At 43.5% G+C, this 25,617-nt stretch overlaps 1 protein-coding gene and 2 pseudogenes across 4 annotated transcripts; 2 read left to right on the forward strand and 1 right to left on the reverse strand.

Annotated features, from left to right (window-relative positions):
* Positions 1 to 9,100: 9,100 nt before the first annotated feature.
* On the reverse strand, positions 9,101 to 25,142 carry LOC136329985 (nuclear receptor coactivator 1-like). Of its 4 annotated transcripts, none has more exons than XM_066266528.1 (5): positions 24,951 to 25,142; positions 20,334 to 20,517; positions 12,983 to 13,072; positions 9,475 to 9,531; positions 9,101 to 9,386 (listed from the first exon to the last, which is right to left on the reverse strand). In XM_066266528.1, the coding sequence occupies exons 1-4, from the start codon at positions 25,121 to 25,123 to the stop codon at positions 9,487 to 9,489; spliced, it is 492 nt and encodes a 163-aa protein (XP_066122625.1). In that variant the 5' UTR covers positions 25,124 to 25,142; the 3' UTR covers positions 9,101 to 9,386; positions 9,475 to 9,486. The 4 variants fall into 4 exon arrangements, with proteins under 4 accessions (XP_066122625.1, XP_066122624.1, XP_066122623.1 ...); XM_066266527.1 differs by having other exon boundaries at positions 9,101 to 9,389; XM_066266526.1 differs by lacking the exon at positions 9,475 to 9,531.
* Positions 15,161 to 15,233, forward strand: LOC136332569 (small nucleolar RNA U3; annotated as a pseudogene).
* On the forward strand, positions 19,179 to 19,484 carry LOC136328571 (large ribosomal subunit protein eL36 pseudogene; annotated as a pseudogene).
* Positions 25,143 to 25,617: the final 475 nt, after the last annotated feature.

Here is a 25,617-nt window from a genome sequence, read left to right on the forward strand (position 1 = left end):
ACTAACCCTACCCCATTCCTAAGACTAACACTACGCCAACCACTACCCCTACCCCTACCACTACCCCTAACCCTAACCCAAACCCTACTTCTAAAAATACCCCTAACCCTATTCCTAACCCTACATCTAATTCTAACCCTAACCCTACACCTAACTCTAGCCCTAAACCCTACCTTGACCCCTACACCTAACCCTAAAACTAACCCTACACCTAACACTGCCTCTAACCATACATCTAGCCCTAACTAACCCTAACACTATCCCTACTCCTACACCTACTCCTAACCCTACATTTACTCCTATCCCTAATCCTATACCTACTCTTAACACTCCCCCAAACCCAAACCCTACCCCTAACCCTAACACTATCCCCAAACCTACTCCTACCCCTAAAACAAATCCTACCCCTAATCCTACCCCTAACCCTACTCCTACACCTAAACCTTGCACAACCATACCCCTAACAATACACATAACCCTAACCCTAACCCTATCACTACCTGTACCAGTAACCCTACCTCTAACCCTAACCATACCCCTACTTCTAACTCTACCCCTACAACTTCTACCCATACCTCTAAACCTATCCCTAACCCTACCCTTAAGTATAACCATAACCAAACCCTACCCTAACCCCTACCCCTACCCCTACTTCTAATCCTATCCCTATTCCTACCCTTACCCCTACCCCTAAACCTAACCCTACTCCAACACCTACCCCTATGCCTAGACATCTCCCTACCCCTAATTCTACCCTTACCCCTCCCCTACTTCTAAACCTAACACTAACCCTTCCCTTAACCCTAATGCTATCCCTCACCCTACATCTACCCCTAAACCTACTTCTACCTTAATCCTTCATCCTACCCCTAACTCTACCCTTAACCCTACCCCTACCTCTGCCCCTATCCTAACACTATCCCTGAGTCTAAACCTACCCTTACCCCTAGCCAAAATTCTACCCACTTGTACCCCTAATCCTACCACTAACCCTAACCCTAAACCTAACCCTGCCCATAAACCTACCTCTAAACCTACCTTTATCCCTACTGATAACCCTAACACTGACCCTACCCTTACCCCTAATCCTACCCTAAAGCCTACATCTACCTTTACCCATACCAATAATTCTAATACTACCCCTAACCCTGACCCTACACCTACTCCTAACACTAACCCTGTCCCAACCCCTACCAATAATTCTAATACTACCCCTAACCCTAACCCTAACCCTAACCCTACACCTACTCCTAACACTAACCCTGTCCCAACCCCTACCAGTACCCTTACCCCTATCCTAATCCCTACCACTTTCTAAAACTAAACCTACTTTTAACCCTACCCTTGCCCTCAAAACTACCCATACCCTTACCCTAAACCTATTCCTACACCTAAACCTAACCCTACACCAACCCCTACCCTTACCCCTACCCCTACCACTATCCTTACCACTTACCCAAACCCTAACCCTACCACTAATTCTACCGCAACACATAACCCTACTACTACCCCTACCCCTACCCCTAATCATACTCCTAATCCTAAACCTACCTGTACCCCTAACCCTAATCCTAACCCTACCTCTACAACTAACCGACCATTATTCCTACCCTACAGCTACAACTACCTCTACAAATACCCCTACCGCTAAACCTAACCCTACCTCTACAATATCCCTGACCAAACATTACCTTTACCCTACCACTACTTCCAAACCTACCCCTACCCTATCCTTACCCCTACCCCTAACTCTAAACCTACTCCATCCATACACCTACCCCTACCCATAACCCTAACCATACCCAAGCCTAACGTGAACCCACCCCTACCCCTACCCCTAAAACTACTCCTATCCCAAATGCTAACCCTAACCCTAACCTTACCCCTAACCCGAATTCTACCACTACCCCAACCCTATCACTACCACTACCCTTACCCCTGCCCCTCCCCTTAACCATAACCATAATTCTTATCCTACACTGACACTACCACTACCCCACCTCTAAACTTACCCCTACATGTACCCTACTCCTAACACTAACCTTAACCCTACCCTACCCCTAATTCTACCCCAATATCTAACCCTAACTCTATCCCTACCCCTACCCGTAATCCCACATCTACCTTTACCTATCTCCCTAGCCCTACCACTAACCTTACCGGTAACCCAAGACCTAACCCTAAAACTACCCTTACCTCTACACCTACACCTACCCTTACCATTACTCTTACACCTAATCCTACCACTACCCCTAACCCTACCCTTAAACCAACCCCTACATCTATCTCTACCTTTACCCAAAACCCTATCCCTAACACTAACCCTAAATCAGGGGTGGGGAACCTTTTTGGATGAGAGCCATGAACGCCATATATCTTAAAATGTAATTCCGTGAGAGCCATATAACGACCCATGTACATTACACATTATCCAATAAAAATTTGGTGTTGTCCCAGAGGACAGATGTGATTGGCTCCAGCCATCCGTAACCATGAATATGAGCGGTAGGAAATGAATGGATTGTAATACATGAGAATGTTTTATATTTTTAACGTTATTACTTTTTTTATTAAAGATTTGTCTGCAAGCCAGATGCAGCCATCAAAAGAGCCACATCTGGCTCGTGAGCCATAGGTTCCCAACCCCTGTCCTAAACCAAATCCTACTCCTACCCCTACTCATAATGCTACCCCTAATGCTAATCCTACCCCTAACACTACCCCTACCTCTAAACCTACCCCTATTCTTTGTTCTACCCCTACATCTTCCCCTACCTGTACACTTAAATGTAATCCTACCCCTACCCCTAAACCTACCCCTAACCCTACCCCAACTCCTAGTTCTGACTCATACAACAAACTCTACCCCTACCCCTTACCCACAACTACCCCTACTGCTAAGCCTACCCCTAACCCTTATCCTAACCTTACCAATAACCCTACCTCTACCCTTAACATTAACCCTACTCCTAACCCTACCCCTACAACTTCTACCCCTACCACTCCATTACTACCCTTACCTCCCAACTCCTCAAACTATCCCTACTCATATCCACCTACCACTCCACCTAACACTACCCCTAACCCTACCTGTCCCACTACCTCTACCCCTCCAATTCCCCATAACCTACAAATCCCCCTAACCTACCGCTACAACTACCCGTACCTCTACCCCAGCCACTCTCCCTACCCCTAGGCCTATCATTCCCCGGTGCCACCATTCCATCTACCCCTATCACTACCACACGCCCTAACCCAACTACTCCCCCTACGCCTACCCATACCACTCTCCCTAACCCTACCACTCCCTGTACACCTATCCCTACAACTCCCCCTACACCTATCTCCCTACCCCTACCACTACCTCTCAACCTACCCCTACCCTACCACTCCCCTACACCTGCAGATATTTCTAATCCTACCATTCCTCTCACGCCTACCACTCCCCATACCTTTACCCCTAACACACTTCCAAATCCTACCACTACCCCTATGCCTGCCTCTCTCCATACACCTACCATTCCCCTGCCCCTACCACTCCACCTAACTGTATATCTAACCCTACCACCACCACTTCCCTAGTCTTCTTACACCTACCCCTACACCTAATATTACCCCTACCCTTACCTCTCCCACTACTCCTACCACTACCACTCCACCTACCCCTACAACTAAACCTACCCCAACTCCTATCCCTAACACTACCCCTACCCCTAATCCTCCCCCTACACCGAACACTACCCCATTGCTCCCCTTACCTTTGCACCAAACCTGACCACTCTCCCTACCCCTACCCGTAGACACCCTATTCCTACCCCACCACTCCCTTTGTTTACTGCTACCACTCCCTTTACCGCTCTCCTAACCCTATCCCTAACACTTCCCCTACCCCTGCCACTCACCATAACACTACCACTCTCCCTCCCCTCCCCTTATCCCTACCTCTACCACTCCCCCTACCCATACCACTAAAATTACCCCTACCCCTCCCCAAAACCACTACCCTTAGCATCCCCCCTACTCCTACCACTCTTTTAATCCTTCTCCCTACTGCTACCCCTACCCCTTTTCCTACCTCTCCAAATACCACTACCTTCACTACTCCCTATTCCTACCACACTTTCTACCCCTACCTATATCATTCCCCCTACCCCTATACCTAACCCTACAAGTAACCCTACTCCTACCCCTATATCTCCCCTTGCCCCTACCCCTACCACTCCCCCTATCCCTACACCTAATTCTACACCTAACCCTGGGGTAGGGGTAGTAGAAGTGGTAGGTGTAGGGGGAGTGATAAGGGTAGCAAAAATGGTAGGGATAGGAGTGGTAAGGGAAGTGTCAGGGGTAGGGGTGGGGGTGTGGGTAGATGTAGGGGGAGGAGTAGCAGATTGAGTGGTAGGGGAAGTGGTAGGGGTAGGGGTAGGTGGAGTAGGGGGAGTGGTAGGGGCAGGGGTAAGTGTAGGGGTAGGGGAGTGGTAGGTGTAGTCCCCCATGTGAATATAAGCTCTGGGAGGGAAGGGTCCATGTCTGGGAGGGAAGGATCCTATGAAAGGATCCTTCCATATCTCTACTACGTTGGATAAAAATAATAAAATGTACTAAATGAATCAATGAGGCCAGAGCTTTGTGTTTCTTCAATTTTGTTAAGAGCTCCTGTGGCAATAAAAATAAAAAATAAAACTAATTTGGCGCTGGCAGGAAAGGTTCTGACAGGAGAATAATTCTTTTGGCAGTTTTCTCCAATCAAAAGGATTAATGGACTTAACTCATCAAGATCTTTTTCTGAGATACAGGACTGGCCAAGGGTCAAGGTTGCTCTGAATTATTCTCTTTACTCAAGTGGAGCTGCTCTCCTGGAAAGATCAGTTAGTTAACAAGGAATCAGCACAGCGTACTGTGTAAACAGACAGTTGTCCTTTCTTTTTCTTTGTCATGACCCAGAATACAGTTTATAGGTACAGAGCCTATCTTAGGCAAATCTATAAAGTGGATGAAGATTCTGTATATCAACCTCTTTTTCCTCAATTCTTTCTACACACACACACACACACACACAGATTGATTTGAGAGGAAGGGAAAAACATCGATTTATTGTTCCACTTATTTATGCATTCATTGGTTGGTTTTTGTATGTGCCCTAACCAGGGATCAAACCCACAACCTTGGTGTGTTAGAACGGCACGCTAATCACCTGAGTACCTGGCCAAGGCCTCTATTTGTTTTTCTTTTTTTGTGTGTGACAGAGAGACACACACACACACAAAGAGAGGGACGGACAGGGACAAACAGGAAGGGAGATGAGAAGCATCAATTCTTCGTTGGGGCTCAGCGACCTTTGGGCTCAAGCCAATGGCCATGGGGTCATGTCTATGATCCCACACTCAAGCCAGCAACCCAGCGTTCAAGCCAGCGACCTTGGGGTTTTGAACCTGGGTCCTCCACATCCTAGTCCGAAGCTCTATCAACACTGCCACTGCCTGGTCAGGCTCTATTTGTTTTTCTAACAGCCTTATCACAACTACCTTAGGATAAATTTAAATCAATGTTTAGCCTCATTTAAGAGAATCAGCATCTAAGAGAAGTATCCAAACTTTGGGAAAAAAGGTCATATTCCCCCAAAATTCGACTTCAGACAACAGCTATCAAATACGTGCATATTTATGTGTAGAAACATGTGTGGGATACACCACCCTCTCCCCTGCCCTCTACTAAGTATTACTCTCGCTTACGCTCCTTACCCAGGCTCTACTTGGCCAAGTATTATTGGATTTAAGCTATCTTAAAAACACACAAGTAAGAAACAAGGCTGAATATAAAATGCACTGTCAGACTGAAGGAGCCACCTCAATTAAGATTCAGCATCTGGGCCCTGGCTGGTTGGCTCAGTGGTAGAGTGTTGGCCTGGCGTGCAGGAGTCCTGGGTTCGATTCCCGGCCAGGGCACACAGGAGAAGCGCCCATCTGCTTCTCCACCCCTCCTCTCTCTCTCTCTCTCTCTTCCCCTCCTGCAACCAAGGCTCCATGGGAGCAAAGTTGGCCTGGGCGCTGAGGATGGCTCTGTGGCCTCTGCCTCAGGCACTAGAATGGCTCTGGTTGCAACAGAGCATTGCCCCCTGGTGGGCGTGCCGGGTGGATCCTGGTCAGGCTCATGCGGGAGTCTGTCTGACTGCCTCCCTGTTTCCAACTTCAGAAAAATACAAAAAAAAAAAGAAAAAAAAGATTCAGCATCTGCATAATAACCATCAGTACATAAAAATCAGCAATTGCTAGAGATACAATATCTTGTGATTCTGCAGTGCTGCCTGGACCAGATTTCCTGGATAACAGGCTGGACTAGTGTGTTTCATCATAAGACAATAGTCAAAGTCCGAATTTCCTCAAGGCTCACTATCTATCATGACTTCACTCTGACCTTCTCAAATTTCACTGAGCTGAGCTGGTTGGTATTAGGATGACTTCCAGGATCTTTGGCTTCAGGGACCTTTTCTTTTATTATCTTTTTTTTTTTTTTTTTTCATTTTTCTGAAGCTGGAAACAGGGAGAGACAGTCAGACAGACTCCCGCATGCGCCCGACCGGGATCCACCCGGCACGCCCACCAGGGGCGATGCTCTGCCCACCAGGGGGCGATGCTCTGCAATCTGGTCGCCATGTTGCGACCAGAGCCACTCTAGCGCCTGGGGCAGAGGCCACAGAGCCATCCCCAGCGCCCGGGCCATCTTTGCTCCAATGAGCCTTGGCTGCGGGAGGGGAAGAGAGAGACAGAGAGGGAAAGCGCGGCGGAGGGGTGGAGAAGCAAATGGGCGCTTCTCCTGGGTGCCCTGGCCGGGAATCGAACCCGGGTCCTCCGCACGCTAGGCCGACGCTCTACCGCTGAGCCAACCGGCCAGGGCCTCTTTTATTATCTTTTAATTACCCGTTAGTCATTTTGGGCTTTTGCAATTCCTGAAGGATGTAGGTTTTCATTTCTTTCCTGTAAATGAAGAGGCAACCCATGAGGTTGTTAAACAAATTCTATTCAGTAGCTGGAAAAGTGCATTTCCTGTGGAATGACAGGAATTACATAGAAGCAAGCAATTTTATTTTCCTCAAATGTAGCAATAATTTTAATCTGTACATACATAAAACAAACAGTGCAATTATAAAACCTTGAAGGTGACATGCATTCTTTAAGGTGCAGTTGGGATGGGGGAGGATGTTAGCATCTCCAATTTTCCTTACCACTTTTTTTTCTAGTTCCTTATGCAAAAGTACTGAGTCAGGAAACTTCATCTGGAATGCTGAAGTTAAAGGTGAACTTCCTGAAGTCTGCACGTCTAAATATCACAAACAGAACAGAAATGACATTCTAGAGCAGTCTGGTAGGGACTAGAATAATATGGCTGGGCTTTCAAGCTGGGAATGAATGAAATCAGGGATGCATTTTCTGAAAAACTAAAAGAGATAATGTTTGTAAGTGAGTGTCCTATTTCTCTTTCATAGTGCTACCCACATGAGCCCTTCCACCAATCTTTCGATTCGGTGCTATACTTTCTGAATAGATGCTGTTCAATGGAGTTATCTGTAACTAGGGGTGGTGAGATGCAGAAAGGAGGATCTGGGAAAATGGCTTCTTCCTTGATGTCTGAGTCCAAGCTCCTTTTCCATTGTGAGTTCTTATGGCCTTTTCTCTGCCGTGGAAGCAGAGGTCGCTGGTGCAAGTGTCGGGTGTTGTCATCATTCACAGGCCCAGCCAGGAGTGCAGGAAAAGGCGAGCGATGGGGGGTGTGCGTTTGCTTCTTCCACAATACCTTTCTCAAGCTTTCCTGGCCTTGCAGTAGAACGTATAGAACTAGGTCAGTTCACTAGGTCCTTGACTCAGGCCAGGATGAGACAAGATGTGACAGAGTGACAAGAGACAAAGGGAAAATATGCTACCTATTAGCCTCAGAGCAGAATAAATTTATATTTGCACTGATGAAAATTCAAATTCCCAAAGTCAATCTAAAAAATGTAGGAAGTTATTCTTTGAGTACTAACTTTTTTTCTGTACAAGTAGCCTGTGCACATCTGGCGGCGGCTCCCGTGCTGCTCTCCCGTGGGGAGCCCGGCGCTCCCGGGCGGCTCCAGCCCATCTGAGTGGCGCTTCCTGGCAGCTGGTGTTTTGACTTGAACCCCAAAGTAAATCCATACATGGTGTCACAGTTATTAAAATAATGAAATATTACTAGCCAAATGTAACTGCAATTCAATCAATGTTATATTTCACACGCAAATATAGAAAAATCAAGAGTATGATAATAAAATCATAAAATTAAACAGAAGGAAATGAATTTCTACAAGAAATCAAATACATTTACAGTGAGATTTAAAGGGAAAAATAAGCTACTTGGATCATAAATTTTATTTTATTTTAAATAACTTCAGCTACCTCAGCTGTTAATAAAAAGCAGAAAGAACAGGCTGCCTTTCCAGATTGAATCAGAAAACTGTATCTACAATAATTGACAGAACTCGCTGCTTGTCCTTCACCCATCTCATCAAAAATTATTGCATTTTCCCCAAACTGTATTTTTTGGATTCCCCTGTGAATACACTGATTTCGTCCCCATTCCTGGAGGCATGTTGGTTTAAATCCATCTTTAAAAAAAGGAGAAGGGATATGTATGTGGAGGCAAAATATTCTCTTGTAGCCAACAGATACAGAGTTGCTAGAAGAAGCTGATTGTACACACAAGCTGCCTGGGGTCAGGAAGGGCTGTTGATTCAGAGACACGTGACAGCCTTTGGTGGCTGGGCACGGGCTGGGCATGGGCACAGCACAGGCACTGCCCGGGGCAGTCGGCAGTCGGAGCTGAGCTGGCGGAGGCGGAGCTGAGCTGGCGGAGGCGGAGCTTCATCTTCCCCTTGGGACTTGTTTTGGTTCTCCTCCAAAGGCCTTCATCCAGATAAGAAGCCAATGACTGATTATAAAAATAAGAATAATTAAATTTGGCTCAAGAAATAGATTGTCCAACTGTTCTGCCTTGTTATTTTTCAATATCCAAGGCCTTTACAAAGAAACAAAAACATCTCTCAATCTCCCAACAAAAGTGAACTCCTTTTTTTTTTTTGCTCCAAATGCAACGACCTGAAGAATGGCTGCAGATTGAGATATCAAAAATCTCAGAAAAATATATAATATATTTGTATATCTCTGTATGTCTATTATTTAAATTTCACATTCCTTTAAAAGTGGTTATTCAGTCAGTAGCTGCTGAAGGAGGCTCTTCTGCTGGGCCTGGGGAGTCTGTGGTCCTGCCGTGGGTTTTTGAGTTCCCAGTGGACCAGGCTGGTTCAGGTAAGGGTCCCCTCCTACCAGATTCACTGTACACTGGACGTCAGCAAACACCTGAACCTGTTGCACCTGCTGGAACACAAATAAAAGATGTGTTTAGACAGAAGGGTCTGCCCCCCCGGCTTATGAGTGGGTACTACTTGAAGTGGAAACTCACTAGAGCATTCCTCTAGTCTGTAGTCACCACAGAGAAGAACTCTTCTGTCTTCTTGTCCTACAAAAAGAAAATCGCTGCACTCATTTTGCTCAGGGTTCTGGAAAGTTCACACTTTAAGAATAAAATAAAAATCGGAATGGTCAAGCCTCCTACAGGGTTGCCATCAATACCAAAAGTGAGCATTGTTGCCAATATTGCCTAGATTGGGAAAAGCCCAGTTTCAGAGTCTGGGTATCCAGTGGTGGGTTTAAAAAAAAACACCACATTATTTGGAAAACTGGTTTAAAAGCATTCTATGGATGACTTTAGGATAAAAGAAATCTTTATAAGGTTAGAAAATTAAGGGCTTTAATTTAGTATTAGCAAAATAAAACCACCACAACTCAGTAACAGGACATCAGCATTACTAAAGTTAATGTCCAGAAGGTTTGTGTAGTATCTAAACATACTATTACGTAGCTTCTTGATATATTGCCTTTAGAATTATAGCAAAATATAAGCAGAACAATTTTATATTTAACTTCTTTTTCCTGATAGACAATCTGTTTAACCACGAGTTAAAAAATAACAGCAAACCTCTAGCTGAAACAGTGTGAATTTTCCCTTTATATTATTTGAAAACGTCTAGAGTTGCATAGTTCTAGCATTTTCTTCTGGGAAAACAAAACCAGAAGTTAGTCTTTACCAATCAGTCTTATTAAAACTGATGAAGGCCAATATCACACTTGTGAATGTTCCAGAACAAGAATGGAGAAGCCTCCTTAGTCTCATCCAAGTATATTTAAATGTCTCAAGCTTTTGGCAAACTTGTGCTTTGTGTTTAATAGGTCCCTGAAGTATTTTAGATCAGTGATGCATTTTTGGGGGCCATTCATCACTAATTCATGCCAATTACATTCAGCTTTTCTGAACAATCTTTTATCTTAATCAAATAAAAGTTGTTTTGCATCAACCTTCACTGTTCAAAGGTCAAATGACCCCATGATCCAATTGCTGTATGGGTCTAACCCAGGTCCTCTTGATCCAGGGACTGCTCATGTCTACTCTCTCAGCTAAAAGCAGACATCCCTGAGCTTTTTAGTGTGCGATGAATTAAATCTCTACTTAGATTAGCACATTTCTCTCCTTTGCCTCCCTTTTTTCATCCTCCTCTTTCCCCAGTTTCCAAAATTTTGCCTCACATGTGCCCATTTGTTGTTTTCTTTGGGGCTCTTTCTTGTGTATCTAAGCTATACCAACTCTATGGCTCTATTCTCCAGCTGCTGCTGCGTTCACCCCCACCCTCGCTCTTCATAATTCCTCATTCTTACCTGTTAGTCCAGAGCTCCCTTGCCTCCTCTCCCCACACCAGCCATCTCCCTACCAGCCCTCTTCCTGCTTCTCTACTCCGTGCTCTTTTCCGGTTCTCTCTTCTGTCTTGCCTCCTCCTCATCCCAGCTCTCCAAAGACAGCCGGCCCCCAGCGCTATCCTTGTCCTCTTCTCCTGTTCTGTTCCTTCTCCTTTTCTGTACATCTGTCCTTATAGTTCTCACTCCACAACTTGTTTGGCAAAAACAAAAACATTGGAGCCAAGAGAGATTTCATGATGAGCTATAGCATGAAGTAGATTCTGCTACTGAAACTTACAATGAGCACAAACTATAGTGCTTTTAGGCACTGACTGGTTAAAACAGTATGTTTCAACTTATGAAATATGGGAGCAAAGCATAATGTATTTCTGTCCTCACTTAAAAACATTCTTGATAAAGTCATGAAAAAACAAACTAAAAAGAAAATTCTGCTTCTTTAAAAAAGAATGCCTTTTTAAAAGATAGTCTTTATTAAAATTTTGAAGAAAAAAAAAAAAGGAAAAGATTAAACCAAGCCCTAAAAAGTACATATTTAATACTGTCCCAGGGCTCAGGAACTTTAAAACTTGCTGTTTTAACTAATCTGTTGAGCTCCCCAGCATATGTCTCTGTAGGTGTGAGACTTTCAAAAACTTCTAATGAACGAAGACTTCATCTTCCAAATTAAAAAAAAAATCCCCTCTTTTCAGCCTCACAGAATCCTGACCCTATTCCCTAATGCTTCAACTATGGACACAGCCTCCTCACTGGCCTTTCTCCTACTGGGCTGGCTGCCCATTCTCTCCCTTTCCCTTCCTCCTCCATTCGTCCCCACTAAGATGCAGCCTTAACTGGCACTTTGATCTTTGTTCCCTCTCAGGGATGATGCTTCATCTGCAAGAGTGCATCCAAACCCCTAAGTTTAGCATTCGAGGCCCCAGGATGTTTGCTCTAATCTACCAAGTTTAATTCCTGTGCATTCTTATTACACACCCTTTTCCTCCTTCAGTGAATCTGGTTTCCAGGCCTCTGCTAAGATACTACTGTTGCCCTGTGTGGTCCCCCCATTTCCAATCCCCTAGACTTGCAAGTCCACCCCTACCAGCTCCAGCAGCCAACCCAAATACCCTTCTCCTTCACGTGGCCTTGCTAACTACCCTTCAAGGCCTAGTTCAGTCCCGTCTCCTGAAATGCTCTTCTAACCATTTCTCCTTTAAAAAAAAAACACTTATGGCTCTTGTTACTTGTAACAAAACTTGAGTTTCCCTTGTTTGATTAAGTGACAATATATGTACATAGCTATGTGTTTTATCTTTCAATAGGCCCTAAGCGGTATAGCAGAAAGAGCCTGAACTTCAGCGTTAGAAGGACCTGGGTTCGAACCTTGGTTCTGCCACTTTCTAGCTTTGTGAATTGTGCATCCAGTTAAATCCCCTCGGATTCTGTTTCTTTAGCTGTGAACAAAAGGAATACCACCTCCTTCATAGGGTCACAGTGAGGCTTACAGGAGACAGGTGGGCCTGAATGTGCCTGGCAAACCAGAACCATTTCACAAACCTAACTTCACCTCCTCACCTCTTTGCACAGCTTACCTAAAGGGCAAGTGTGTCTCATCTTTCTTTGTATTGGCACATTAGCATAATGCTGGCATTTAAAAACAAATTTTAAAATATTTATATTTACTAAGAAACTAAAGATGAAACCAAAATTACTGAAGTGAATTAAAACCTGCAATATTCCTAAAGTTAGATTAACATAGAAAAGTGGCCACCCATGCTTTTTATATTGTTTTAAAACAAACTTCTACAAGTGGGCAGAGTACCCAGCAGACTTTTACCTGAATTTACTGAGATCTTTTGAGGTACTTTGATTACATATGAATTTGAGCACTGTGTTTACAAAATAATTATTAGTGGCCATATTGAATTAAACCTTCTGAAAGCTTACTCCACTTAACCCTCTCAACAATCCTATACAGCAAGTATCTAGTTAGTTCTGTTGGTTCTATAGCAGCCCAGGGGAGCTCCCTAAATGCCCAAGATGACAGAGCTAAGAAGAGAATGGCCAGGACTCACACCCAGGTCCAACTCCAAGGGCAGGCTCTTAACTACGATGCTGCACAATTTTCTGTGTCTATAGGGGACAATAGACAGCTCCGGGCTTAGAATTCTCTTACTGACCTGGGTTCCATCTGCTTCTGTTTTGAGAAGGTCAGTAGATGAAAGCTGGTTGCAGTAAAGGCCTGTGTGTCTCAGTGCTGAATCATTTATCTATTCAAGATAAATATAAGACCAAGTTATAAGCTGGTTGTTTAAGCTGAAGAGCAAATTCTTGAATGAAAACAATCTCACTGACAGAAAAGTAATAGAAGGATAGAAATAAAATGCTCAGTAACTGACTATGTTGTAGAAGACAGGACAGCGGTTCCCTCCATAGGGGTGGTTCTGTTGTATATTTTTTGCCTATATAGTTATATAATATTTGTTTTTTTTAAAAAAAGGATTTTGGCCCTGGCCAGTTGGCTCAGTGGTAGAGCGTCGGCCTGGCGTGCAGAAGTCCCAGGTTCGATTCTCAGCCAGGGCACACAGGAGAAGCGCCCATCTGCTTCTCCACCCCTCCTCCTCTCCTTCCTCTCTGTCTCTCTCTCCCCCTCCCGCAGCGAGGCTCCATTGGAGCAAAGATGGCCCGGGCGCTGGGGATGGCTCCTTGGCCTCTGCACCAGGCGCTGGAGTGGCTCTGGTCGCGACAGAGCGACGTCCCGGAGGGGCAGAGCATCGCCCCCTGGTGGGCGTGCCGGGTGGATCCCAGTCGGGTGCATGAGGGAGTCTGTCTGACTGTCTCTCCCCGTTTCCAGCTTCAGAAAAATAAAAAAAGGATTTTATTTATTCATTTTAGAGAGGGGGTAGGGAGAGAGAGAGAAAGAGAAAGGCCGGGGGGGGAGGAGTGGGAAACATCAACTCCTGGTTGCTTGTCATGTGTGCCTTGACCAGGCAAGCCCAGTGTTTCGAACTGGTGACCTCAGCATTCCAGATCAATGCTCTATCCACTGTGCCACCACAGGTCCAATGTATATTATACATGATACTTCAGTAAAAAGTTAATTCACACACACAACAGTTAATTACCAAAAGACTTCCACTACCAATCAAGATTTAGTAATAGGGATCAGATTTATCCTCTGCGTGAATCAATTAAAAAATTGGACAAAATGTATGAAATGAAGGTACTTAAGATGTTGGACAAAGGCAATAAAAGAAAGCTATCCCTAAGAGTTGAGAAACAATTGAGGTGCATCCTATGCTTACTCCAGCCTACTGCCTAGAGACAATTCCCAGGCGGTAGCATGGAGACAGGGAACCCAGGCAGTGCCTGGCACGCTTCCTGAGTTGTGAAGATGCAACTGGAAGCCTGAGACAGCCAAGGCAGCTGGACTTCACAGGGCAGAATACCAGATGAGAGAGAGAGCTACACAGAAAGAAAGTTTTGAAGATCTGGAGACCCCCTTGAGTCTACAGCTCAGTACTGATCAGCTAACGATGTCAGTGAACTACTCAAAGCAGAGAAATGATTCACCTGAATAGATTTACAGGGAATAATTTCCAAAGATCACACAGAGCTGGGACTAGGTCTTGATCTCATCATAATTCATGCAGTAACAAGTAGTGTGCTAGAAAGATTTTGTTTCCATAGTAGGGTACAGTTTCCCTATATGTACTACATTGGCTCTGGTTCCACTAAAGAAAAAAGCAAGTACTGAAAGGATCAATTTTTTTCCCTGAGAAAGTAAGAGGGGAGAGAGTAGGGAGGGAGAGAGGAAGAGAGTGGGGAGAGAGGGAGGAAGGGAGGAAGGGGGAGAGGGGGGAAGAGAGAAGAGAGAGAGAGAGAGAGAGAAGCATCAACTCATTCCATACTTAGTTGTGCCATTGATTGCTTCTCATATGTGCCCTGACCAGGGCTTGAACCAGCAACCTCAAGACACTACTGGCCAAGCCTCAAACTGTTTTCAAGTAACTTAGTCACTTCCCCCCAAAATGCTCAACAATATTTATATGAATATCAATAAGGTAAAATTCATATGTCTAGATTCCAATAAAAAATTATCAGGTCTGCAAAGTAGCAGAAAAATATGACCCATAATGAAAAGTCAATCAATTGAAACCAACCCCAAAATAATACAGATGATAGAACTGATAAGTAAGAATATTAAGACCATTGTTATAATAGTTCAAGAAGAGAGAGAAAAAACTCAATATGTTAAGAGATATGAGAGGTATAAAAAAGGTACAAATTGAATTTCTAGACAAGAAAAATGCATTGGATAAAATGAACAGGTCAGACATTGCAAAAGAAAAGATCTTAAGACTATACTTTCAGGGATCATTTCTATAGTTTGTTACTAGAAAAGATCAGTGAACCTGAAGCTACAGCAATAGAAACTACCCAAAATGAAACACACATAGAAAAATGGTTGACCTTGCAGCCCCAAAACAAATCCCCAAACCCACTGAATCAGTGAGCTGTGGGACAACTGCAAGTGGCCTACTATAAGTATAACTGAAATCTCTCTGAAGGAGGGTGGGGCTGGTGACAACAAAATATTTGAAGAAATAATGGCTGGTATTTTCCCAAATTTGATGAAGATTATACAGCCATAAATCAAGAAGCTCCCTGAAGCTCAACCATTCATAAGAACCATGAATAAAATCACACTAAAACATATCATAATCAAATTGCTTAAAATCGGTGAAAAAGTGAATGTTAAAAGCAGTCGGAGAGGGGGGAAAAATGAACATGTACAACCTGACTGGTGCAGGCGCAGTGAATAGAGCATGACCTGGGACACTGAGGTCCCAGGTTCGAAACCCTGAGGTCACTGGTTTGAGTGTGGGCTCATCCAGCTTGAGCGCAGGGTCGCCAACTTGAGCATGGGATCATCACCATAATCCCACGGTCCCTAGCATGAAGCCCAAGGTCGCTGGCTTGAGCAAGGGGTCACTGGCTCGGCTGGAGTCCCCTGATCAAGACACATATGAGAAGCAATCAATGAACAACTAGAAAACTAGAAGTGCCATAATTATGAGTTGATGCTTCTCATCTTTCTCCGTTCCTGTCATCTGTCTCATGCTAAAAGCAAGCAAACAAACAAATATACAAAAACATATACACAGAAACAAAGATTAAATGACAGCAGATATCAGAAATATTGCAGTGGACCAACATCTTTTTTTTTTTTTTAATTTATTTTTCTGAAGCTGGAAACAGGGAGAGACAGTCAGACAGACTCCCGCATGCGCCCGACCGGGATCCACCCGGCATGCCCATCAGGAGGTGACGCTCTGCCCACCAAGGGGCGATGCTCTGCCCCTCCGGGCGTCGCTCTGTTGCGACCAGAGCCACTCTAGCGCCTGGGGCAGAGGCCAAGGAGCCATCCCCAGCGCCCGGGCCATCTTTGCTCCAATGGAGCCTCGCTGCGGGAGGGGAAGAGAGAGACAGAGAGGAAGGAGAGGGGGAGGGGTGGAGAAGCAGATGGGTGCTTCTCCTGTGTGCCCTGGCTGGGAATCGAACCCGGGACTTCTGCACGCCAGGCCGACGCTCTACCACTGAGCCAACCAGCCAGGGCCTGGATCAATATCTTTAAAGTACTAAAAAGCTAAAACTGCCAACCTAGAATTCAGGGAAAAGAATTTTCAGAGATAAGGTGATCTGTCCCTCCATCTCCCTCAAAAAAAGACAAAAAAAATAATAATAAGCCTCATGGACACAGACAACAGTGCAGTTAATTGTGGGGGTGGTGGGTGGAGGAGGATATAGGGCAGGGGTCAGGAACCTATGGCTCGTGAACCAGATGTGGCTCTTTTGATGGCTGCATCTGGCTCGCAGACAAATCTTTAATAAAAAAATGTTAAAAATATAAAACATTCTCATGTATTACAATCCATTCATTCCCTACTGCTCATGTTTATGGTTGCGGGTGGCTGGAGCCAATCACAGCTGTCCTCCGGGACAACACCAAATTTTTTTGGATAATGTGTAACATACATGGGTCATTGTATGGCTCTCATGGAATTACATTTTTAAATATGTGGCGTTCATGGCTCTATCAGCCAAAAAAGGTCTCAACCCCTGATATAGGGGAAGAAACGGTAATGGACAGAGACCTGACTTGGGGGATGAACACACAATAAAGTGTACAGAGATGCGCTGTAGAATTGGGCACCTGAAACCTGTAAAATTATGTTAACCAGTGTCACTCCAATACAATTCAGTTAAAAGGCAAAAATAAAATAAAATAAAATAAAACAAAAACTTATTCACACATATAAACACTAAAAGAAGTCATCACCTGGAGACCTAAAGAAAGTGCTTCAGGCAGAAGGAAAAGGATACCGGATGGAAATTTACACCCACACAAAGGAATGAAGAACATTGGAAAAAACTACATGGGTAAATATAAAAGACTTCTTATTTAAATTTTTAGAACATATAGTTGACTGTTTAAAGTTAAAAGTACTAACAATATTCTGTGGGGTATGTAGACATAATATGTATGACAACAAAAGCCCAGGAGGGGAGAAATATGTATATTATAGCCAACAAATGAGATAAAGTAAAATGAATTTAAATGTTCAATTAGACCAAAAAAAAAAAAAAAGGCAAGAAATGGAACAACAATAAAAAAAGAGACTTTTAAATCTAACCATATCAATAATCACATTAGGCCCTGGCCAGTTGGCTCAGTGGTAGAGCATTGGCCTGGCGTGCAGGAGTCCTGGGTTCGATTCCCGGCCAGGGCACACAGGAGAAGCACCCATCTGCTTCTCAACCCCTCCCCCTCTCCTTCCTCTCTGTCTCTCTCTTCCCTTCCTGCAGCCAAGGCTCCACTGGAGCAAAGTTGGCCCGGGCGCTGAGGATGGCTCTGTGGCCTCTGCCTGAGGCGCTAGAATGGCTCTGGTTGCAACAGAGCAACACCTCAGATGGGCAGAACGGACAGAGCACCCCCCCCCGGGGGCATGCCGGGTGGATCCCGGTCCGGCACATGCGGGAGTCTGTCTGACTGCCTCCCCGTTTCCAACTTCAGAGAGAAAAAAAAAAAAAATCATTAAATGTAAATGGGTTAACCTCTCCAATGAAAAGGCAGAGAATGTCAAATTGAATATAAAAAAGCAAAACCCACTATGTAAGAAATATCCTTTAAATCAGCGGTTCTCAACCTGTGGGTCGCGACCCCGGCGGGGGTTGAACGACCAAAACACAGGGGTCGCCTAAAGCCATTGGAAAGGCGACCCCTGTGTTTTGGTCGTTCGACCCCCACCGGGGTCGCGACCCACAGGTTGAGAACCGCTGCTTTAAATGTAATATTCTTTAATGTAATTCATTATAATTTTTATTATTTTGTTAAGTCTACTGTAGATAGTGAATAATTCTAATAACTGAATAAGAACAAGATAAAAAGGACAAGAAATCATCCTATTCAGTTCTTTTATTTTGCTAGAAGATATGGATCACTAAGTTGTTGGTTTTCCCTTGCTAACCTCCTTAGGCTTACATATAATACCTGAAGAGTAGGGATTTAAAAAAAATAATATAATTTTGTTAACCAGTGTCATCCCAATTAATTCAATAAAAATGAAAAAATAAAGTATCTGGCACACTAGTAAGAGCTCAAAAAGATAAAAATTAAATATCAGAAAGGAATTCCATATAAAAGGTAATTAGTGTTTACATGTTTTTAAGATTTGTGGTAAACTATGGCTACAAGGTCAGAGGCTAGTCACCAGTCTACATTGTGGTTGCTGATAATGTGAATAGTAACTACTGGGAGTTATCCCAATGATCTTCTTAAATATCACTTTGAATTTAGTCATTCTCTCTTTAAAAATCTTCAGGAGACTTCAGGATAAACTCTAAACATTTAGATGGCCTGCAATACCCCTAAAAAGTTTACCACATTAATTCTGCTCTAAATATAATATAAACATCCCTTTAACATCATTAGGCTCTTCAACTTCTATTCCTTACTAAATCATGCTGTGATAACCAGATGTAAATGTTCTTAAAAATTCTCTTTCCTTAGACAAATTTTCCAGGAAGCCTTTCCTAGTAGGAACCTTTTTCCTTTACACCCTCAGTAGTTAATTGTATACACTCATCTGACATTATATGTGTGGTCCCATGGGGGTCCATCTCTTACACAGCTGTTTTGTCCTATTATTAAACTAATCCTTTGTTCATGTTGTGTCTCCCTAGCTCAGTGCTATTATCGTCTATAGAACTATCTTTGTACAGAGAAAATACTAAATAAATAGTAAACTGAAAGGGAGACACAGGTCTCAGTCCCTCCACCGCGGTAGTCACTGAGCAGCAGCCAGGGTTCTGCGCTGCCCCATGGCCGTGGGCATCAACAAAGGCCACAGATGGTCAAGAACATGAGTAAGCCGAGGCACAGTCGCCACTCTGAGTGTGTCACAAAGCACACCAAGTTTGTGAGGGACATGATCTGAGAAGTGTGTAGCTTTGCCCCCTATGAGAGGCATGCCATGGAGCTGCTCAAGGTCTCCAAGGACAAGAGGGCCCTGAAATTCATCAAGAAAAGAGTGGGGACCCACATCCCATTCCAAGAGGAACAGAGAGGAACTGAGCCATGTCCTTGCAGCCATGAGGAAGGCGGCAGCCAAGGACTGAGCCCCATCTCCATGTGTAATAACTCTGTTCAGAAACTAGGGGTCCCTGTGGTGACACTGCACCTAACTCGTTATCTGCTCAGGACCTTCTTTTGGACAGTAATGTAGGGCATGGCAGTAGGCACAGAAAGAAGCAACAGACAGGCAGTACTGGAAATGGTCCTTAATCATAATTAGTTCATATGCGTAAAAAAAAAAAAAAAAGGAAGAAAGGGAGAAATAAAGAAAATGTTTTCAGAATATAAAGGGAGAAGTTGCAAGCCAATGCATTATATGTATCATTTTAAAATAAATCTAAACACTAACATCTCATGAGACTGAAATCTTATAACGTCTATCAAAATTTCTATTTTATATCTTAAGGACAGTAATTATCAAAGGATAGCCGGAAAAGAAATGTGGTTGTGTGTGTGTGTTTGTGTGTGTGTGTGTGTGTGTGTGTGACAGAGACAGAGAGAGACAGAGAGAGGGACAGACAGGAAGGGAGAGAAATGAGAAACATCAATTCTTCATTGTAGCTCTTTAGTTGTTCACTGATTGCTTTCTCATATGTGCCTTGACAGAGGGGCTACAGCAGACCAAGTGATCCCTTGCTCAAGCCAGCGACCTTGGGCTCAAGCTGGTGAGCCTTGCAAAACCAGATGAGCCTGCGCTCAAGCCAGCGATCTTGGGGTTTTGAACCTGGGTCCTCCCAGTCCGACGCTCTATCCACTGCGCCATAGCCTGGTCAGGCAGCGTGGTTATTTTTGGTGAGTAAATGTGAACACACCTGACTTCCCTTAGAATAATAAATCGTGATGTGGTATGATTTGAGTGTGCGTGTAACAAGTGTACCAGTTGTGTCACTTACCTGCTCAGGGCACAAAGTGTTCATTCCTGGCATCTGCAAAGAGCTCATCTGCATCTGGCCCATCATTGGGTTCATGTTCTGAACATTCGTGTTTCCACCTGCCATGGACACGGTGATGCTCATATTGTTGTACACTCCTGGCTGTGCAGGCGTGGGCTGGTTCTGGACAGCTTGACTGAATACACTGTTAACTCAAAAACAATCCTGATTACACCCACTGATCATGAACATGGGGGCAATGTGACTGGATTCTGTTTCTTAATTACAAGACAGAATCCCAGAAACAGTATTTTTCACTCTTAAGGTACATGTCGGCTTTATCTTATTACAATATATAAGGATTGAGTATAATTTAGATGCAGTTAGAACTCTGCTCAAGGTGTTTAATAACTAAAAAGAGCTCATTTTAAGTTACAATTATCTGGCCTAGTATCAGAGTTGATAAGCTCCAGTTACCTGCATAATAAGAAAGTTTTCCACATAAGTAAATCATCCAGATAACTGAAGTTTACCCATTTAACCATTAAAATTGTTTAAAGATCTCAAAGATTAAACCAGTTTCTATTAGCAGGTAGAAGAGTATCAGATAAACTCCAAGTAAATAAAACGTGAAACTTTATATGTGACCCCCCCCAATTCTATGTGATACAGATATACACATGCTAAAGGAAAATGTATAATTTATGTCTTTTGTAAGTTCTACAAAACACCACATATTTTATGATTACCTATCAATTGTTAAATAATAAGCTGTTTCAATGTTAATTATGCAGAATTTAATTAAAGAATTATTTACCCCGTCAATGGCTTATCTATTCCTTGCTAGCTCCTGGGAGGCAAGCAGGATGTACTGACATTTATAACTTCCAGTAGATTAAGGTAATCATACTGACATTAACAGGCTGAGAAACAGCCTATTCATCACGTCTGCAGAAAAGTGGCAAATATTCTTCAATATTCTCCAAGTAATTATAAAACACAGATGCTCAAAGAAAATTATGTGCCTAGGAAATGGTCAATAATGCTTATGTGAACCACTAATGTCTGCACAGTGTGTATGCTTGTGAGGCAGTGTCCCCACAACTAAAGGAGAGGAAAAACCTATGTCTACCGCCCACTCTCTAATGAGAACATTTCTGCCTTTGACAATGCTCATCTGTCAACTGATATGTAAGTACCACCGAGGAGGCTCAGGGCTTCAGCAGGCTAATGCATGCAGAGGTTTCAAGGACTGCAGTGATGTCATACTTAGCGAAAAAAAGTTCAGGATTTAATTTCTTGTCAAATTTATATTTGGGACTATATATTAAGTTCCTTCAAACTGCTCCTGCCAATAGTTCCATTTCAGTTTCTTCCAGCATGGGAAGAAGCCCAAGGCCTTCTGTGGCACCAGTCACTGTTCCAGGTCCTGGATGGACAGTGGCAGCTTTGGCCCAATGCGAGAAGGGCCTCTGCTTTCCAAGTTACCTCAGGGTAGTTATCACAACGTCCTTATACTAGCACCAGGTATTTGGTAGCCCAGAAACATTAAGACTTTGGCTTAAAGTGGGTTCCACAGATTTAAGAGGTTCTAACAAGCAGGGAGGAGTTCCTGGTCACAGAAGTCTGAGAAACAAAGAGTTCAACAACAGGCCTTCATAGCTTGTAAAATGCTAATAAGCACTAGGACTCTCTCAGGTGACTAGTGTACTACCCAGTTCTAGGACACACAGATTTGGTTTAATCCTTTACCTTTCTTGTCACCAGAAACACAGTGAAAAAGAATCACATGATACAGTCTCTGAACACATCGCTCTTAGTGATTCTTTGCTTTATGTTTTACTTCTCTTTGCCAAACTCTTGTCACTAACTTAGACTGGTGGCACCTTGACAGCAGGGGCTACCTTCCCGTTCATTGTAGTACCTTGCACTGTGCAACAGAGACAGCGTGTGGCCACAAAATATATGCCGCCTGTGCTGACTAATAAGCTCCTACACAGGAACCAAATAAGCAAGTGTGAATGTGTGGAGAGTTGGTGGTTATTTTTTTTCTCAAATGATTTGGGAAAGTCAAAGTTCACAGAAACTGCTCATGTACAACAAAACCTCAAGTCCACATATGAATCTGAACCTAAGAAGTGACCTGAGTAGGAAGAGGAAATCTCTGCACTTATTTGTTCAAGAGATGTACATTAAGTGCTTACCTGCTCTAAAGGAGGGACATAGAGAAGTGGACAAACACAAAGGCCTTGCTCTTGTAAAGCTTGTATTTTAGCTGGAGAGACAACCATAAATAAACAGACTAACACACAATCTGTCAGGGTGAAGCACTGAAGAAGGGAAAGGAGGGGCCAGGGGTGGGAAATTATGTTGTTTTAGAAATGCCTCTCAGAAAAGTTTACTATGGTGACATTCAATATCTATGTTTAACAAGGTGACATTTAAGTAGAGACTTGAAGTGTGAGAAAGCAAACCATGTGGCTACTGAGAGAAGAACATTCCAGCAGAGGGGTTTAAAAATGCAAGGTCCTGAGTTTGCAATGTACTTGGCACATCTGAGGAACAGAAGAATAAACAGAAGCCAGGTGGCAGGGACAGTGATGAGAATAGCAGATGAGGTCAGAGAAGTATCTAGGAGCAAGATCAGTGGGGCTTTGTCAGCCCTGTCGTGTATGTTGGGTAAGCTGGAGTTCTGAATGAAGGACTGCCACATGGCCTCACATGTTAAAAGTATCGCTCTGGCTGGAGATTGCTGGAGTGGAGCAAGGGTGGGCGCAGGGGGACAGGAGGCTGCTGCAATGGTCTAGGGAAAAGACAATGGTGACTTGCACCAAAGTGTACAAGTGGGACAGGTAACAAATGAGAGTTGCTGAGAAGCTGACATGACTTGCGGATGGAATGTTGATTTGGAAGGTAAGAAAAGAGAAAAGGTGATTTTCTGAATAACTGGAAAAATGGAGTTGTTTACAGAGATGAGGAAAAGCAGGAGGGGAGCATGTTTTGGGAAGAGTGTCACCTTAGTTTTTATCATGTTCAAGATGCCTATGAGACTTCTATGTGGCGATGTCAATTAGACAGTTGTGTATGCAGCACAATGTTGAGGGTAGGAGTCTGGGCTGGAAATGTGTACTTGGGAGTCGTAGCATAGAGATGGGCGTGGATGGCAATAAGACTGGATGATATACCAGTGGAGTAGATATGGGGAAGAGGTCCTAGAAGGAGCTCTGAGACTCTCAAATGGAGGTCAGAGAGGTGAGGAAACTGAGAGAATGGGAGAGTCACCTTTCTCAAGAGAGAAGGCTGTTCCAGAAAGCAAATAAAGAAAGAGTGTCAAGAATGATAAATGCTCAACTATGTCAAGCGCTACTGAGGATCATTGCATTTGGCACTGAGGAAGGCATTAATAACCTCAACAAGAATATCTTTGGTGGAGTGGCAGGGATGAAAAGTCTGACTGGTCCAACAAAGAATGGAAGACGAGGAAGTGACAGAGTATATAGTTTATAACAAATTTCACTGACAAGGGGAACAGACCCATCAGCATGACTGTGGTGTTTTTCATATTTAAATGCCAAAGTGTAGATATGGAGCAAGGGTTTAAGGTGCATTTCACCAGGAGCACTTTGCTAGGCACAGGTGCAGAAAAGGGGGGGCAGGCCGAGGGAGCTGAGAGTGCCCGTAGGGAGTAATTACAATGATGGACCGTGAAGTCTAAAGTGGATTTAGGAAGTTGGGATTAGAACACATTAGGAGACTAAGTTCTCCTTGCGTGTTATACAGTTTCATTTTTTATTTAATTTATATACAGGCCCCACTGGGAGTTTTTTACATGCAGTCCTCACTTAGAGCTGCATAGTTCTCTAACAAGAAGACTTCCTCTCTCACCTTCCAGTGAACTTGAGTTTTCAACTTTAACTGCCTTACTTATTATGTTGTCAGATCAAATGGCTTCCCTGTCATTTAGAACCAAGACACAACCAAATTAAAACCCTTAAAAAATTTAAATGATGTGTGAAAAGTTCAGCAGCCAGGATTGGGGGGGGGGGTATGACTTTAGGGAGATAATTCTAAGCAAAACGAACAAGATGAGGCCACTGGAAATCTAGATTCAGAAATCTGGGGAAGGTGGAATGACCGAGAAGCCTTGAACCCTTTGTTGTTCAAATGGAATCTTTAAACAATACTAAGAAGAGAGAAATCTGTCTGAATTCAGCTCTACTGAATCCTAACATTTTGCCATTCTTGCTTTAGATTTTTAAGACATTTCAGTATTTTTATAAAAAGAGACCTTTTCATAAGTGCACACTTCTACATCTGTTCCAGGGAAGTTCTGTTCCTTATTGTAATGAGTCATATTCTTTAGGTGTGCTGGGGGTGGGACAAAACACTGGGGGCCACTAGACCACAGGTGGGGAGAGAGAGACAGGAAGTTTCTCTACTGTAAACACACAAATTTGCTTTAAAAATCACTTAAAGGATTTAAAAGTCATCAGCTTTCTTTGCTAATAACATAAAAACCAGTTTCTTGAATTTGCAAATTGCAGTATCCAATAATCCTCTATTTAGATAGTGAAGGAAAGGCTGCTCTTATGTGCTGCAGAGTAGCGGGGATGCTCGGATATAAAAACCGCCTCTTACTTGTTGTTTCCCATTGCTCCTTGCTGCCAGGCCTTCATGTCTGGTGACTGGTACCCAGAAGCAGGTGAAGTCTGCTGAAGCAGAGAGGTCTGAGGAGGAGGGATTTGCATCGGCACCATGGAGCTCCCAGGGCTCAGGGATGAAGCAAAGTTAGCCTCACCTTGGGGAACCATTCCTGCAAATTGACATAAATTAATTTAGGTGAATATACTATAAATTTATTAAACCACAAGGATCTTCAGAAACATCCTAAACAACAAAGTAGAGAAAAAAAATTTCTCTTAAAAATAAAGTAGGAAATTTTACTATAAACAGATAAATAAACATAAAATAAGTTTGGAAGAATGTTTTCTATTCTAAGATGTTGATTCGTGTACCAGAATTACATGTGATGTTTTTCCTGTTCTGTTTGCTTACATAAATTTTTAAGTGTAAAGAACATATATGAACATAAGTGACAGATCACTTGTGTAATAAAGACAAGTTAAAAAAGGAAAGAGAGAAAGGAAAAGCCATGTATAAAATGAAAAATTACTTTTTTTTTTTTTTGTATTTTTCTGAAGCTGGAAACAGGGAGAGACAGTCAGACAGACTCCCGCATGCGCCTGACCGGGATCCACCCGGCACGCCCACCAGGGGTGATGCTCTGCCCACCAGGGGGCGATGC

The sequence above is a fragment of the Saccopteryx bilineata genome, chromosome 3 (assembly GCF_036850765.1).
Source record: "Saccopteryx bilineata isolate mSacBil1 chromosome 3, mSacBil1_pri_phased_curated, whole genome shotgun sequence".
Classification (NCBI taxonomy): Eukaryota; Metazoa; Chordata; class Mammalia; order Chiroptera; family Emballonuridae; genus Saccopteryx; species Saccopteryx bilineata.

Excerpts from the sequence above, each read along its gene's own strand:
- LOC136329985 (XM_066266525.1), bottom strand. The coding sequence starts at position 25,123 with ATGGTTCCCCAAGGTGAGGCTAACTTTGCTTCATCCCTGAGCCCTGGG. Across the intron at positions 13,073-20,333 it reads ACACTTTGTGCCCTGAGCAG|ATAAATGATTCAGCACTGAG; the intron begins GTAAGTGACACA and ends TATCTTGAATAG. Across the intron at positions 9,390-12,982 it reads CAGAAGCAGATGGAACCCAG|CAGGTGCAACAGGTTCAGGT; the intron begins GTCAGTAAGAGA and ends TTTGTGTTCCAG.